Source organism: Pseudorasbora parva, chromosome 3 (assembly GCF_024679245.1).
Source record: "Pseudorasbora parva isolate DD20220531a chromosome 3, ASM2467924v1, whole genome shotgun sequence".
In the NCBI taxonomy this organism is placed as follows: Eukaryota; Metazoa; Chordata; class Actinopteri; order Cypriniformes; family Gobionidae; genus Pseudorasbora; species Pseudorasbora parva.
The window spans coordinates 31123996-31140526 of NC_090174.1; the positions used below are offsets into that span (position 1 = coordinate 31123996).

A 16531-nucleotide genomic window follows, 5' to 3' on the forward strand; every position below is an offset into this window, starting at 1 on the left:
ACAAACTGTACAATCTATCCCCCTACTCTGCCCCTGCCCCTAAACCTACCCATCACAGGAATATTCTGCATTTTTACATTCTCAAAAAAACTGATCCTGTATGATTATAAGCCTTTTGAAAAGTGGGGACCGCTGGCTGGTCCCCACAAAGTAGGTGATCTAAAGGTTTTACTATCCTTATGGGGTCCCCACAATGTAGCTAATATAAACAAGGGCACGCGCGCGCGCGCACACACACACACACACACACACACACACACACACACACACACACACACACACACACACACACACACACACACACACACACACACACACACACACACACACACACACACACACACACACAGTGTTTCCATGTTTTATGTGGACTTTCCATATTATGCGTAATGGTTTTATACCGTACAAACCGTATTTTCTATCCCCTTACACTGCCCCTGCCCCTAAACCTACCCATCACAGGAAACATTCTGCATTTTTACGTCCTCAAAAAAACTCCTTCTGTATGATTTATAAGACCTCATGGGGATCTAAAAATTTCCCCACAAGGACAAGGATTTCGGATATTGCCATCTTTGTGGACACACACACAAAATGATATACTCTATATAATTAGCTTAATAGCCTACTATATTTAAGTGACCACACACACACACACACACACACACACACACACACACACACACACACACACACACACACACACACACACACACACACACACACACACACACACACACACACACACACACACACATATATATACACACATACATCAATTGTAATAAAAAACTACGCATTGACATACAAAATACGTACTGGAAGAATTTGTGAAGATATATTAGGCTATTTGCATTTTAGGAACTTTCCAACAATTACATACCTCCAATTCAGTCAACCATTCCCGCTGGATTATTATGACATAGTGATATTTTGAAATAATCTAATAATAGTAGGCCTATGTAAAAAGAAGAAGTGGAGGATAAAATTGTACGTGTGTTGATTGGACAGCATCTTCTTAAATGACAAGCACTTAAACCAATGAGAAGGTGGTTTGGGTTATTTTTGCGGTAGATATTAGCGTGCAACATTTAATACTAATAAACGTTAAAATATATCAATACAATTTGTTTTCTATATTCTAATTTATAGATACATTTGGAACGTCTTTTTTAAATCTAAACGGTAGTTGTGTGGTTTGACCATGGTTTTGACCGGTTTTGACAAGCATATTTGTCCCGCCCAAGTGAGCCAGCGAGCCAATAAGAAACACAGTAAGATATCTGCGCATGCTAAAAGAAGAAATCAGGAAGTTCATGGAGCGAATGCATCCATCCATCTGGGTTTACGGGACACTGTCATCCGCAGGTGATCTGCCTTGACACAATGCACTCTTTGCACCACTAATCTTCTGTTTTCAATACATGTTGACCTATCTTTTAGTATGAAGCTAAATCCAGGATACAGTCATTATGTAACAAATGTAATGTCAACCTCGTTTATTTTGCTCTGCTTGCGACTTTTCTCATGCATAATGAAGCCTTGCGAATTACGTTTTGAAGAAAATTGATGGGAAAGTCTTGCTGTAGACAGGTAACACAAGAGAGAAGTTCTGAAAGAAGACTATGCATGATGCACATTGTCATTGTTCTCTTCAATATCAGTAACTCTCCTTACTTTTCTGTATATTTCAATTGTATTCTGATGTATCCGTCTGGATAAAGAGAGAAGAGTGCCCACTGACTGTATCTTCATGTAGGAGGCGCTGTCGACATAAAGAATACATAATATTGAATAAAGTCCTGGGTAGGTTTATTATAGCTTTCTGAAACAGCATCTGATTCTCTCTCTCTCTCTCTCTCTCTCTCTCTCTCTCTCTCTCTCTCTCTCTCTCTCTCTCTCTCTCTCTCTCTCTCTCTCTCTCTCTTTATATATACATATGATAATCTCAGTCCTTTTGCTACTTCAGGTATTAGAACCAACAACCAGCAGCTGGTGTAAAAATTATGTAAGTATCATGTTATAATAATGTCATTCAACATACATGTGAATCAGTGTTTGTGGTGATTGTTTTGAAGGAAATTATTACTTTTATTCAGCAAGTATGCATTTAATGGATCACAAGCGATAGTATGGTTATTAAATTGTTAAAAATGAATGCTATTTAAAATAAATGCTGTTCTTTGAACTGTCTACTCATCAAAGAGCCCTGAAAAAATGTATCCTGGTTTCCACATATAATCAAGAAACACAATAGTTTTCAAACCTGATTATAAGAAATGCTTCTTGAGCAGCAAATGAGCACATTAGAATGATATCTGAAGCATCATGTGACACTAAAGACTAAAAATGCACTATCATTACAGGATTAAATTACATTTTAAAATATGTTAAAATAGAAAGTTATTCAAATGATATGTTTTTACTGTATTTTTGATCAAATAAATGCAGCCTTGTTAAGCATACTGAGTTAATGTCATACAACGTACAAGATTCATAAGTAGTTCAGATGAATAGTTCATACAATTAATGTTCATTAAACCATAAAACAATATTGTTTCATTAGTGATACTTCTATAGCATTTATTACTTCATCTTAGTTCATGTTAATTTCATAATTTACAACGCTATCAAAATAAAAAGTTGTATTTGTTAACATTAGTTAATGCACTTTTAACTAACATGAACAAACAATGAACAACAGTATTATTAACTATTAATGAAGAAAAAGATGAGTTAATACTGCAAAAAAATGTATTGCTCAATGTTAGCTCATGTTAGTTAATACATTAAATAATGTTAACATTGTAAAGTGTTACCATTACACCCTAATGTAATATAAATGATGTTAGTGCTTTTGTTTATTTGTCTTTCAGGATCGTATTGAAGTGCTATCTCTCTCTTCCATTGGTGGCAGGGGCATTATTAGTGGGCCTCCCTTACAGTATCTCTCTGGTTGCCCAGTGGCTCTATGGCTGGCCCAGTAAACCAGGGTACCAAAAATATTTAGAGGCTGTTAAACCAAGGTGACACAGCATTAACATTTTGATGCTACTGTACTTTTATTGTGGGCTTTTTTAATGATGCCGTTGTTTCTTGCGCTCCCCGCAGACGCATATACTGCCTGACAAGAGCCGTGCTTGAAATGCTGAAGTATCTGCAGTATGGCAAACTGTATTTTCAGTGGAAACTGTGGTACAGTAATGACAAAAATAACAAGCACTATGTGAAAGTTAGTTCTATTTTTGTATTTCTGTTAATGAAAAGATGTGGTTTATTTAGCTACATGACACACAGTGAGCTATACAGCACAGAGCCACAGAGAGATAAAGTTTTAAGAAACAAATCTACTATTACGTCTAAATTTAGTACAGTGATAATTATTTTAGAGTTTTGTGATGCAGCATGATTTGTAATAATAAAATGTTTTGTCCTTCTGTCCTTTTCTAGGGCCTCACCTTTGGTCGCAGAGGGAATAAGCTAGATTTATATTATTCACCAAGCATGGGCCATTCTGATGCCGCTCCTGTCCCGGTGGTTGTTTTTGTGTATGGAGGAGCCTGGGGCTCAGGAGACCGCTCTATTTACTGCCTGCTAGCCTTACAAATGGCAAAAGAGCTTAATGCCTCTGTAATTTGTCCAGATTATTCCATATATCCGAAGGTAATCCACCTATAAATATTTCTTATTTACTTTTTTGTGTGTGTGTGGATTTTTTTTGTAAATGTATGCTGTGTTTTTAGGGAAATGTGTTAAATATGATTCAAGACATTTGTGACAGTTTGCTGTGGGTGAGAGAAAAGGGAAATGCGTTCAATCTTGATCAAGTAAGCTTTCTGTTCCATCAATTTATCAAAACTGTTAAGGTGTAAAAACTGCTAGAATTGCACCACAAATGCAACTTTAACAGTTCCGCATTACTCAAAGCACTTTTTAATTAAATATTAAACACTTTAATATTTCAAAGTGCTTTCATTGTACACTACCAGTTTGCGGTGTTTTTTTGTTGTTGTTGAAAGAAATTAATACATGAAAGATGCATTAAATTAATCAAAAGTGATCTAGATCTGTAGAAAGTGTTCTCAATTGTTATAAAAAATTCTATTTCAAATAAATACTGTTCTTTTGAAATTTCTATTCATCAAGAAATCCTAAAAAAATTGTTTTCCAGAAATAGCATTAAGCTGCACAATTGTTTTCAAATGATAATAAGAATTGTATAAGAAATAATAAGAAATGTTTCTTAAACAGCAAATCAGCATAATAAAAATGTTTTTTAAAGGTCATGTTCAGCTTTACCATCACAGGAATAAATTACTTTTTAAAATATATTTAAAAAAAGATAAGTAATTTTAATAAATTGTAACCATATTTCACAATATTGCGTTTTTACTCTGTGAGTTTAAGAGATTTCTTTCAAAAACATTGTTACAAATCTTAGCAACCTCAAACTTGTAAATGGTAGTGTACATTTTCTATGTTGTTTTGTAAACAATAAAACAGTTTCACCTAAGCTAAATTGATGTAGAAATCTAATTCTATTTTTATTTTATTTTATGCAGGACAACATAATATTAATAGGTCATTCCGCAGGGGCTCATCTGTGTGCCATTACCACACTGTTTCTGGTGAACAATGTAGAAGAATTGTTCATCGAGACCAACAAACAGAGAGATCTTGTATCTGCCATTAAAGGAATCATAGGTAAATAAATCAATGCTCCAGATTTATAATTTATCATAGCGGTTGCACTGTTAAAAAAGATGCTTTTTAGAACTATAAAGTAAAGCAATATTTTTCATTCATGTTGTGATTTTTTGTTTTTCTAATAGGTCTGAGTGGCGTTTACAGTATAATGGATCATTATAAGCATGAGAAAATGCGGGCTGTTGAATATGTGTCAACTATGCACAAAGCTATGGATGGTGTGGAGAACTTTGATTATTATTCACCAACATCATTACTCAAGAAACTGAACAAGGATCAGTTGAAACGGTATGTCGTAGTTATTGCACATTTCTATTCATTTGTATTTCTATAGTAATTTATAATATATAATTATTTTTATCAGTTTGGGCCAACTTGTTAAATTACCAATGCAGTTTACCAAGTAAAGGTCACACGTACAGTACAGAAAGATGCAGAATACTGTTGAATGAAGCTCTTTGTTTGCTACTGTGAGGGTCAGAGCAATTCATTATATCATTGTAGAATTAACAGTAAATGCTTTATTATTTGATATGGTTTTCATGCAGAGTTCCTCCAGTGGGTTTGCTCCATGGAACCAATGACATCATAGTTCCGGTGGAATCATCAGTGATGTTCTCTGAGCTCCTCACGTCTCTTTCTGTCAGTATGTCTCTTTATCTAATACCGAAAATGAACCACACCGAGATGGTCACTGACCTTATGGCTCCGGACAGGCACTTTTACCATACTGTTTATGGCTGTATTAAACAGGAGTACAGTAAATTTCAGGGTTAGGTTGATTAACGTTTATTTTTATTTTTTAATTAAAGTAATGAAATTACTAATATAATTTTCTAATATGCCAAACAGTCATTATCCTTAAGTATTGTGTTCTATGTATTGTAAGTTTACATTCAAGTTCTAATGGTTTTCTTCTGAAATGTTTAATTTTTCCATCAAAATGTGTTCAATAAGATCAAAATGTTAGCTCTGTGCTTGTTCATTTAAATAAAAAAATATAAAAAATGTTTAAAACCTTTAAAGTGTAATTAAATGCAACGAGAAGAGATTGTTCCGGTTAAGACAGGAAGAATGAATGAATAAAGAGAAATATACAATTATGTTTCGCATTGGAAAATGTAATATACATGGAGAAATACTGCATTCTTATACATATATATAGGTTTACTTGTGTAAATTCTTCCATAATGTTGTTTATCTGAATCATACATAAATGTTAATTTTTGTGTTTTAGTTACATAATTGGTTATTTTGTTATTGACCTTGATGACACATGATTTTATACTAAATAACATATGCTACAGCTGTGCATGCTGTAGAAATGTTTTTGAATTATATTTGCTTTTATCATGGTTTTGATTAAATGTTGTTGCCAAGAACATCATGTTCATATCTGGGTGTTTAAAACCAGCATTGAATATTCACCTTATAAGCAAACTGCTCCTTAATGTGGGGGGCATATGTTTATGATATTTTATGAATGTAAAAGGGATGTTACATAAAGTTATAGCACAGATGTAGGACCTATTAATATTAAGAAATGTGTTTGATTAAATATACTGTATTACAAGTGAATATATTTACATATTGATTGCACTAAAACTGTAACATCCAGATCAGCATCATGTAAAAATGATATTTCTTTCTTCTTTAACTGATGTGGCATTAAACAAACACTAATTCTATCGGATTGGCCTTCGAGTATTACTTTGCTGAACATAGTAAAAAAAAAAAAAAAAAAAAAAAGCGAACCTCAATGCATCGTTCTGGCCAGCAGGTGTCGCCGTTTCCCGTGGAATTAAGGTACTACAGCGAGCACTGTGAGGCAGCGTCTCCCACACCGCTGAGATCTGAAGTAGCGCCGGAGCTGGGACGAGCTCGAGCCTGTGTTGTTTGGGATGTCGAGGATTAAATATGGCCACTAGCTAGCTGATCTAACAGAACCAGTAACCGCTTCAAAAAGCACTGGCATCACCCGTGAAATATGGATGGGAAGAGCGCAAGAGGATCTCTTTAGAGCGCTTCTCGCTGACGCTTGAACACATCGGCTGGTCTGGACTGGTGAGTTCTCATGGATATGCGGATACACTGGAGACATGCAAAACACATACACACTGCCCACTGGCGCTAGCTTCCTTCATCTAAAATACAGCGCCCTCTCTCCTGTTTTTGCATCTTTCTAGAAATGTAACTGTTATTTGGTTTATATTTAAATGACATCCAATGCAATCCAGCTGTGTGAAAATGAAGCGCACAGTTCGGCATGCATTGGTTGTGTGTAGCCGGGGCTGGCTAGCTGTGGCTAGGATAGGAGGACTCCGACACCGTTAGCCTGTTAGCTGCAGGCGAATAATCACTCATGTGGAGAAATTTCACAAATACGATCGTTTATTATTGTAGACCTAGAGTTAATCATATGCGTGATTATTATGACTTATTTTGAGGTTATTTAGGCGCTGTTTGGTGAGCTGTAATTGTGCTGTCAGTGAAGATACCGCCTCGTCCCCGACTGTATTGAATGTATTTGTGGTTCATAAATTAATATAATACAATATAATATAAATGTTGTTTTCTAGTCTGTTTTTTTGTGTGTTGCTACTCGCTCATGTATTTTCCATTTTCATTTTCCTATTTATAGGCTAACTTACATGGTCATTATATCTTTCTTTATTGTTGTCGTTTTATTTTAATTATAGGGTGTCCTTTATAAACCGTGTATAACGTAAACATTACCTTTCGGTGTTTATTATATGTGGCAAAGTCTGTGTAGTGTTGTTGACTGTCTGGCTTATAATGTACCTCAATTTCCCATGCTGAGTAAATTGTCTTATCTATCTAACATTATACATGGACACTCATGAAGGCTGAAACTAATCCCAGTAATGTCATAATTCAAACTATGATGTGGAGGCCATGGTGATTGATTGGGGCAGTGTGATGGTGAAGTTGTGGGCAGCTGCATCAGGTAGAGGTCATGGACTCATGAACAGCTGTGTGTGGCCTCGAGAACTCCTGCCTGCTCGTTCATTTGCCATTTAAGTTGTATTGTGTGTTTTGGTGAGGGTATACAGAACTGTGAATAAGATTAGATACACGGACTATGATTGTGTTTTTTATAATATAAACAAACCATCCTTGCATTGTGCAAGTCATTCGACCTGTGATTTTTATCCTAGAGCCATCATAATATTGGCTTGGGGCCAAATCAGTCACAAATGACCTTTATCGCCCCTATTTAGAGGTTATAAAGGCTATTATTTAGAGTCTATTTTCAGTTTGTCTTTATTTTCAATATTACACTTTGCTTGATTAATATTTGTTGTAGGCCAAGATCTTTTTACAAACCTTTTTTGTCTCTTGCTGTTATGTTCATGCTTTTCTATGTAACTGGATCTTAAATGTCATTACATGATGATATTAAGATCGCATTTAAGATTTTGCCTAAGCCATTTATGATGTATAGATCTAATGTAAAAATCCTACTGTGAGTTCACACTGGGTGTATAACTAAATGTCTTGTGCAGTGGACTTCCAGGGTATCTTAAGTGAGATTCGCAGGGAGCAATAATGTTCAGTTTAGCATAAGAAGCCGGTGTACACATATATATATCACTTGACAGGAAATGGAGAGGGAGATATACCCGCCATATGCTCAATACTACAAAATGTTTGATTAAAATAAATGCAGTGAAAAGGAGTTAATGCTCTAGAATTTTTTGAACCTAATTAATTTCAGGTTTGTTTTCTAATGGGGTTGTTTTTAAGTATAAAACATATTTAAAACAACAGTTAAAATGCAGTTATTATTATCAATGGCTGACATAACAAATAAAGCCAAATATTTTCATGTTGAAAAACATTTATTACTGAATGTAGGGACTTTCAGTAATCATATTATTTGTAGAGATGCACCCCTTGTAATTGTCTTGGCTGATTCAGATTTTTAAAAAAGTCTGACCTCTGCCAATTTTCTCTCTAAGAACTATATTTGACAGCACATACAAACAAAATTGTACTTTTCTTCAATGCAAAGTTTTATTTTCATAAAAATTTTGTAGTAAAATAATAACAAATTGCAAATAACAGCACAAATAAATGCAATAGAATAAAGAGAGAGAAATAAACATGGCTTTAAAGGGTCAGCTCACCCCAAAATTTAAATTCTTTAGGCTTAAAAAGATAATTTAGGCTACTCACCCTTATGTTGTTTTCTTTGACAGACAGCAGCAGGAATATTAGACTGCTGTCACTTTAAAGCGATACTCCACCGCTTTTTCATATTAAACTGTTATTCCCGTAACTAAAACGAGTTGACACATACCTGTCTCGTCTCATTGTGTGCCCTTAATCGCTCTCACCCGCTGTGACGATCTGATAGCTTTTAGCTTAGCTCACTTAGCGCAGTTCATTCATTAGCCTGTACCAAACAGAGATCAAGTTAGAAGCCACCAAAAAGTCACGCCTGAAAAATCCTCTCCCCCTATTGATGGAAAGGAGAGGGTGAGGGGGAGATTTGAGGGAGGATTTTTCAGCAGTGATTTTTTACTGCGCCGAGTCGAAGTACTCTCAGAAGTGCTAGTCCGCCATACATTATAGTTCTCCTTTTTAACCCGCTTAGAAAAGCGCTACGTTTTATTTTGTGTCACCATACTTGGTCGTTCAACTATTCGTGTAACTGTATTTAAATAGGGAAACCGTGGAGGTGTTTGGTCGCTTCTAACTTGATCTCTGTTTGGTACCATAGTGAATGAACTGGGCTTAGTGGGCTAAGCTAAGCGCTATCAAAATGTCAACGCGTATCAGAGGTATTAAGTGCACGCACTGAGACGAGAAGTATATGTCAACTTGCTTTATTTAAGGTAATAACGTAGTTGAACATGAAAAGGTGATGGAGTATCCTTTTAAGAGTTTATGCACGGGTCCAATATAGTGTTACACAACATGTTATCTTTATCTATAACGTTATCTAAACTATATTTACATTCCAAAACTCACTGTTTAACTGGATACTCGCCAAGGTGGCCATTTTGACATAATTTTGTATGTATTTGACCCTCATTTATTTGACCCAAATGCAACTCATTTTAGTTATTGCGTCTCACAAGCTGTTTGAGAAGCGACTTGAATGCTGCACTTATATAGATCAGAGGTGGGCCCTTTTGGTATGAGCACACCGAAGAGAGAAGAGAGCGAGAACGCGCAGCTGACATTATTGCCCATATGCCGCTGGCAACAAAACAGACGGCTCGGAATTGGAAAGACCGTTCCGAACCGCTAATTCGGAATATCGGCCGGTTCCTGTTATTTGGATTATGTGGATACAATTATTTGAAATACTTTATAATAACACATACTTGCATTTGAATGTGGAAAACTATGATTATTGATTTTTTTTTAAATATTTCCATATGTTATGTTGTGTGGTGCTTGTCATTCTCAGGTGTCCTTCAAATCGAATGTTATGTCATGTGCTGAGTGTGTATTATTGAGCAGTGAATCAGCATGCAGCAGGTCACACATTACACGTGATATTTTACACAATTCAGACTTCAAGCTGTTTACTCTTGACCAAATGACATTGTTGGAAACATGACTCACATTATATGCAAAGAACTTTAGCCAAAGCATTTTATCTCATGATTTAGTGTCAGTAAAAGCTTCTTCACCCTTTCTTCATATTAAGCCTCAGCTCTGTGCTTTTTGAACAAACATTCTCTTCATTTGTGTCATTGTGAGCTGGTTTTGATCTTTATGTCCTCAGACTGTTCTTTAGTGCTTTGCTGCAGTCAGATTTTCTTTGTGCTGTTATTGTTTGAAAAGGCTCTTTACGTAATATTGAATCTTGTGTATCTTGAATCAAGTGAAATGATATCTCATGTTTGTGTATTGTAGATGTTGGATATTTTCGAGTGGTTCAGGCTATTTCGGTGCTGTTCCAGTGTTCAGTACACGATGTGTATATCCTCTGAATCAGATGACTGACTTCCCCCTTTTCAAAATATCCAGAGCTCCCTTATAGTCATTACCCTGATCTGTTGATCGATTTTAGTTTTTTTTACAGCATGATCATTTCATAACCGCCATCGGCTCTTTAAATGCTGTCGATAGATCCCCCTGTACTGCTGATTTGGTATCTCCTGGTATGACAGTGGTCACCCCCCCATGATTTAGCCACGTGGTAGAGCTGGTGACAGGGAGGATCAGCTGTGCCAGTCCCTGCAGGCTGCTTGGCTCTCTGGTGCACAGGTCTCCTGGCAGTGCCAGCAAAGAGCGTGAATCGGCACTCATCCCACAGCGTCCTCTGCCTTCTCTCTTTTTCTTAGTCGACACGGCACAAATTACAAACGGTTGTTTTCTCAGCAATCTCTGGATCGAAATTACATCTGTAACAACGAGGGATGCTTGCAGAGCACCGGGAGAACAGTAGGTATGGAAAAAAAAACATGTTTGATCATTGTGTCTCCATGGTGACAAGTCATTTGTTTACAGTTTGGAGCCGTGTGTCATGGCTTTATTTGCTGCGATGGTGGTCTTGAAATGGCTTCTTACTTTCTGCTGCGCTTTCTGGCAGCGCTTTGCTTCAAGAATCACACGTTTTTGGATGCCATATGAGATTCTTGTATGTCATAGTTTTTATATAATTAAAGGAAGGCTGTTTTAGGTAGAACAGATGATTAGTCAAATGACAGATGGCACAGCTAGTGAAGCGACGATGCCGTTTCTCCTGGAGCAACAAGAGGTTGTTGCGAGTTTTAGATGTAAGAAAAGGTTTGATCTCATTTTTGAAGTAATAAAACACTTGCATCAGGCACTGTGGTCGTAAATGATCTTTTCGCTGCTTCATCCTGGCTATCATCCTTTTTTGGGAATTGTGATTTTTGAAGACTTCAAGCACCTGGTTTCTGGCTGCTCATTGCAAATCAAGTCAAGACTCGTTTGAAACCAAGGGCTTCATTAGACTCTGACGCATTCAACATTGTAAACACAGAAAAAAGGCTCTTGTCTTCAAGAGATAGATGTTGATTTGAGTGTGGGGTAACCAGTCATGATTATTAAGATCATTATTCTTGACCATGTCACTGCAGCTTGTTGTTATTAGCCACACCAGTTTGTCGTCCTCCTTAGTTGAACTGTGATTTATTGGCTTTTGAGAAGATTTCAGCCAAATGGGGATTTAAAGGAGGTTTTTGCAGAACAAAAATTCTAATATCTTTGTTTAGGTATAAAGATGACCTTAAGGATTCAGTGTAGATAAGTGGTATGTTGTCAATCATCGGGTTTGAGTTGGAATGCTAAGTTACTGCTACATTGCCTGCATGATCTCATCTGTGGTGAAATTAATTCCACAGGAGACTCTTACTATACTCCATAGAAACAAAACAATATTGAAACTCAGCAAACCTTTTTGGTTTTCTGCTTGTTTTGTTGAGTGTTGCGTCTCTTACTGTACTGATATCCTTCTTGTATCGAGAACTACATGCTATAACCTGAGTTGGCAGTTGGCGCTTCTTGTTGACTCTTTACGGTTTTAAGTGCTTGACTTCAATTACTTGTATTGCATAAGTATAATTAAACTAAATATCTGAGGTTGCTTTGGTTAAAAAGCATTTTCCAAGAACTTAAAAATTAAATTTGGTGATTAGTTGTTAGTAGTAAAACTGTTGTGAAATGACGATTCCAACAACCTTATAATAGTACACTAATGTTTAAAGGTTTCATTAGTTAATTGTTTTATTTTTTTGTGAAATAAATACTTTTATTCAGAATGGATGCATTAAACTAATTTATAATGCTACAAATTATTTATATTCTATTAAACTTTCTCTTGATCAAAGAATCCTAAAAGAAATGGTTTCCATAAAAATATGAATATTAATATTAATATGATGAAATGAGCTTGAGCACCAAATTAGAAAAAAAAAAAAAAAATTAGACTGATCTCTGAAGGATCATGTGACTCTGAAGGATCATGTGACACTGAAGACTCAAGTAATGATGCTGAAAATTCAGCTTTGCCACTACAGAAATAAATTATATATTAAAATAGATAAGTTATTTTAAATTGTAATAATATTTCACAATATTACAGTCTATACTGTTTTTATTTAAATAAATACAGCCTTGGTGAGTATAAATTATAAAAATTGTACCGGCATCCAGACAACTTTTCAATAGTGTCCATAAATAAGAGTTTGGTTAGCTTTTAGCTGTTTTTTAAACAAGCTTGTGTGATTTAAATTTTTCTGTGTTGGTTGTTTAATCAGTTACCTCACAGAATGGCTACATAGAATTAAATAATTTTTAATAGAATGAAATAATTTGTTGATGTATAGAAATTAATTTGTCTGTTTACAAATTACATTTTAAGTCGTAACTGCTGGCACATTGAAAGGGAAAAAATATTAACAATAAACTAAGTGGTTGTTGAGCGAATATTGGAGGAACTGCATAGCGGTATGTCAGTTTACTAGGACTGTCAAGCGGATACAATTTTTAATCTAATTAATTACACAATGTGGCATTTAATTAATCACAAATGCATCACACATAAAATTTAGCTGAGAATTACCCCCCAAAAGATAATTTAAAGTCATTAATGTGTTAAAAAAACTTCAAATAGACATGACAAAACAGTTTTAGCTTTAGCTTTTTTTTGTATTTGATTAAACATAAGAATTTATTACACAAACATTTAGACTTAAACAGCCATGCCTCTTTGAGTCAATCATTCGTTCATTCAATTCAATTCATGGTTCTCTTTAGGAATATGCTAGCCTAGAAATCTAGACGCACCCTACACTAAAAAATATTTGATGGTTTTTGTTGGTTTAACTTAAAAAAGTAAGTTACCTGGTTGCCTTAAAATTTTGAGTTGATACAATGAAGGAAATTTGTTTAATAAATAGAAACTAAAAATATTATTGTATCTGAACCACATAACATTTTTTATAAATCATGAAAATAGCACTATTTGGCATGTTTCACTGCGTCATCAGAAATAAAACATAAAATTACCCAATATGTTTACAAAATCTTTTAATAATATTTTAATAAAGGTTGTCGAATCTCAAAAAATGTTCATTGTATTAACTAAAAATTTTAATTTTATTGAACTCAAAATTGCAAGGCAACCAGGTAACTTTTTTTCTAAATAATTTACAGTGTAATTTTCTCTGGCACCACATCTAATTTGTAGCGAGTGTCGTCTACCAACTCTCACTAGACTTAAACCAAACCAAACTCTGGTCAGGCCAATCACATCATGTGTTGTGTCAGTGGGCGGGCTTAATATGATGACTGCAGAGTTGTGACAGTTCTGGGTATTACTTGTAAATAAAGAAGCTGGTGAACAACGGTCTTTTGAATCGGCTTTGGCCGCGACTCTGGAAGACTGGGAGTTAAGCTTATCTTTGAGAAAAGTACAAAGAACGGCACTAAAATCATTCTTAAGGAGGAAAGATGTGTTCAGAGTTTTGCCAACCGGATATGGTGACATTTTAATGATCAACTAGCTCCGCTTCACGTTTCTCTGGTTGGTTGTAGCACTATCCTATTGTGTGCAGAGGGAGTTTGAAAGACAACCGTTTATCCCGCCCCTCGGATTGAGCCCTGTCAATGGTGAGTTTCCACACTAAACATCTTGATGTGGGTCTGGCTTGTCAGGCTAGGAATATGACATTGATTCATTGGTTCACCCGACAGATTCGCTTAAAATGTAGAAACGTATTCATCACATTTGCAAAACATCACTCATGTGAAATTGCGCTTGTTACTCATGTGATATTGCTTAACTATATCATGATATAAATTTGTGATAACTCATACAGATTTTTTTTCATACATTCAAAGCTTGAATTTTAGGGGCATATAGCTGCATTCTATAGGCTACATCACACAGTGAGTTATTACCCTGCTTCATGTTTGTCACCAGCCAATTTTATTAAATGTAAGATGAACTCTAAGTATGTCTGGGGCGGGGCAGGTACGTTAAATGCATTAAGAATTTTAACATGTCTTTCCCTCCCCATATCTAATTAAATTAATGTTTTAAATCGACAGCCCTACAACTCCCATCATCGATCGTTGATTGTTAACTTAACCTCTTAGTCCGAAGTACAACACTACTTTTAGTGGTGTTTAGTTAGTAAACATTAGTAAACCATAGAAGATCCCATATCTTAGAGTAAGTGGTCTGAACAAGCCCAGACGCAACATAAGACAATGTGTTAAGATCCAAAATGGCTAAATCCAATTATGATGCAGTTTTTCAACGTCATTTGAAAGTTCAACCGATAATTTGTTTTTATTAAACTAATATTTGAAACAAGTGCACCCCAAGATTACAACTGGGGACCGCTTGGTTTGATTTGATCACTTCGATTGACAATTCTGGTTTATACCATGCACCATAGAAGCGCACCGCTGAAACCACTGGAAGATCATCACTCATCTACCTTATTACTTGTTCATGTATGTACTTTTAGTGTGGCATTTCCACAAGTAAGCACTTCTTATGTTCAGTACAATCACTTGTTAGGAGGATTTATTGGACTCTTGATTAATTTTGTTTTGAAATAAACAGTTTAACAACTTATCCATTGCATGATTTGGAGACATTTACACTTAAGGGTCTTATCATACACTTAGCGCTATGTGACCCCAGGCGCGATGCACGTTTTTTTTGCTAGTTTTAGCCTGACTCAGTTATCATTTAATGACCACTGCCATGTTGTTTAAATAGCAAATGCACTCATGCCCATCTGTTCGCCCATGGGTGTGCTGGTCTGAAAATGAGATTTGTTCAGGCGCATTTTGGCGCGTTGCGCAACAAAAACCTGGTCTAAAGTCAATAGCTCAATTTTTTGTTATTTAAAGTGTGCATAATATGCCCCTATAGGTGGGTGCACATGTACACTCTGCTTATTACACACACAAAGGGACATGCAACACAGCAGCACACAAACGTTTTGAAATATATAAAAAAAGATTCCTATCTGGAGAAGCGTTCAGTCTTTTCGCTCGCAAATTCCGCGATGTTAAATAGCGAATCTGACATAGGGCAGGCACAACTGGCTTTTAAAGGGAAGGGGAGATGAGACTCTGATTTGTTTCATGCCCAAATTATGCCCAAAACACACCGATGACTCATTCAGAGACTATAACCTTTTGGACCTTACGCCTGGCGCAATTGTTAAACCTTTTTGAAATCTTTCTTTTGTTCTCCCTACCTCTTGGTCATTGGGGAGGGATCCGAACGCTTTTTTCATCATTAAACTAGCAAAAGTGAATTCAGAAGTGCACCTGTGCCATGCACTCAGATTGTTAAAATATGCCTCAAAATTACGCACTTAACGATGACCTTGCTTAATCGACCATCGACAAGTTTATTGACATTTTATTATTAAATTATTATTGACAATTAATTTATTCTCAATTGAATTGTTAGCATCCCTAGTAGGAACTCAGCTTTATATGTATCAAGTTGGCTGTTTATAGGAATCCAGTTGGCTGTTTCATATCGAAACAGCTGACACTGTTGCCTGTTGTTGACTTCTAGTCAATGGGAAATGTTCCCTCTCACTTCTGCATTTCCATCACCCATAACAGTGGCAGTGATGTGGAGTTTTTGTGTTTACGTCACTCAACATTCCCAAGAGTCTTTGAAAGGCTTTGAGGAAGCTGAAGCGGTGCCTTTTTTTCTCTTCGAACAGTCCTTTGGAGCTTACTTTACTTTCTCAGACAGTCATTGGAGCTGGCAGCCCTCTAAGAAATGCCATGAAAGACTTAAAGCGTAAAAGGCTTAGCCACATTTTACTGAAGA

General features: G+C 35.8%; 2 protein-coding genes across 7 annotated transcripts in view; both read left to right on the forward strand.

Moving 5' to 3' along the window:
* Positions 1-1259: 1259 nt before the first annotated feature.
* si:dkey-193c22.1 (uncharacterized protein LOC567837 homolog) lies at positions 1260-6395 on the forward strand. Of its 3 annotated transcripts, XM_067440105.1 has the most exons (11): positions 1275-1368; positions 1541-1593; positions 1725-1806; positions 1970-2008; positions 2877-3026; positions 3112-3232; positions 3451-3663; positions 3744-3827; positions 4563-4704; positions 4833-4995; positions 5256-6395. In XM_067440105.1, coding segments are annotated over exons 4-11 (1104 nt in total). In that variant the 5' UTR covers positions 1275-1368; positions 1541-1593; positions 1725-1806; positions 1970-2006; the 3' UTR covers positions 5485-6395. The 3 variants fall into 3 exon arrangements, with proteins under 3 accessions (XP_067296207.1, XP_067296206.1, XP_067296208.1); XM_067440106.1 differs by lacking the exon at positions 1541-1593 and having other exon boundaries at positions 1260-1368; XM_067440107.1 differs by lacking the exons at positions 1541-1593; positions 1725-1806 and having other exon boundaries at positions 1317-1368.
* A 171-nt stretch (positions 6396-6566) lies between these two features.
* The window catches only part of wdfy3 (WD repeat and FYVE domain containing 3), an 89991-nt gene continuing 80026 nt past the window's right edge, over positions 6567-16531 (forward strand). For 3 of the 4 annotated variants that reach the window (XM_067438412.1, XM_067438413.1, XM_067438415.1), the window contains exon 1: positions 10951-11137. In XM_067438412.1, coding sequence (XP_067294513.1) covers positions 11109-11137 — 29 coding nt within the window. In that variant the 5' untranslated portion in view covers positions 10951-11108. Of the gene's footprint in view, positions 6772-10950; positions 11138-16531 lie in introns of those variants that run through there. The other variant, XM_067438414.1, reaches the window with a different exon arrangement.

What these genes read in the sequence shown, in the direction of transcription:
- si:dkey-193c22.1 (XM_067440106.1), top strand. An exon ending in TGCCATTAAAGGAATCATAG is followed by an intron (nt 4,705 to 4,832) that starts GTAAATAAATCA and finishes TTTTTCTAATAG; the next exon opens with GTCTGAGTGGCGTTTACAGT. An exon ending in AACAAGGATCAGTTGAAACG is followed by an intron (nt 4,996 to 5,255) that starts GTATGTCGTAGT and finishes GTTTTCATGCAG; the next exon opens with AGTTCCTCCAGTGGGTTTGC.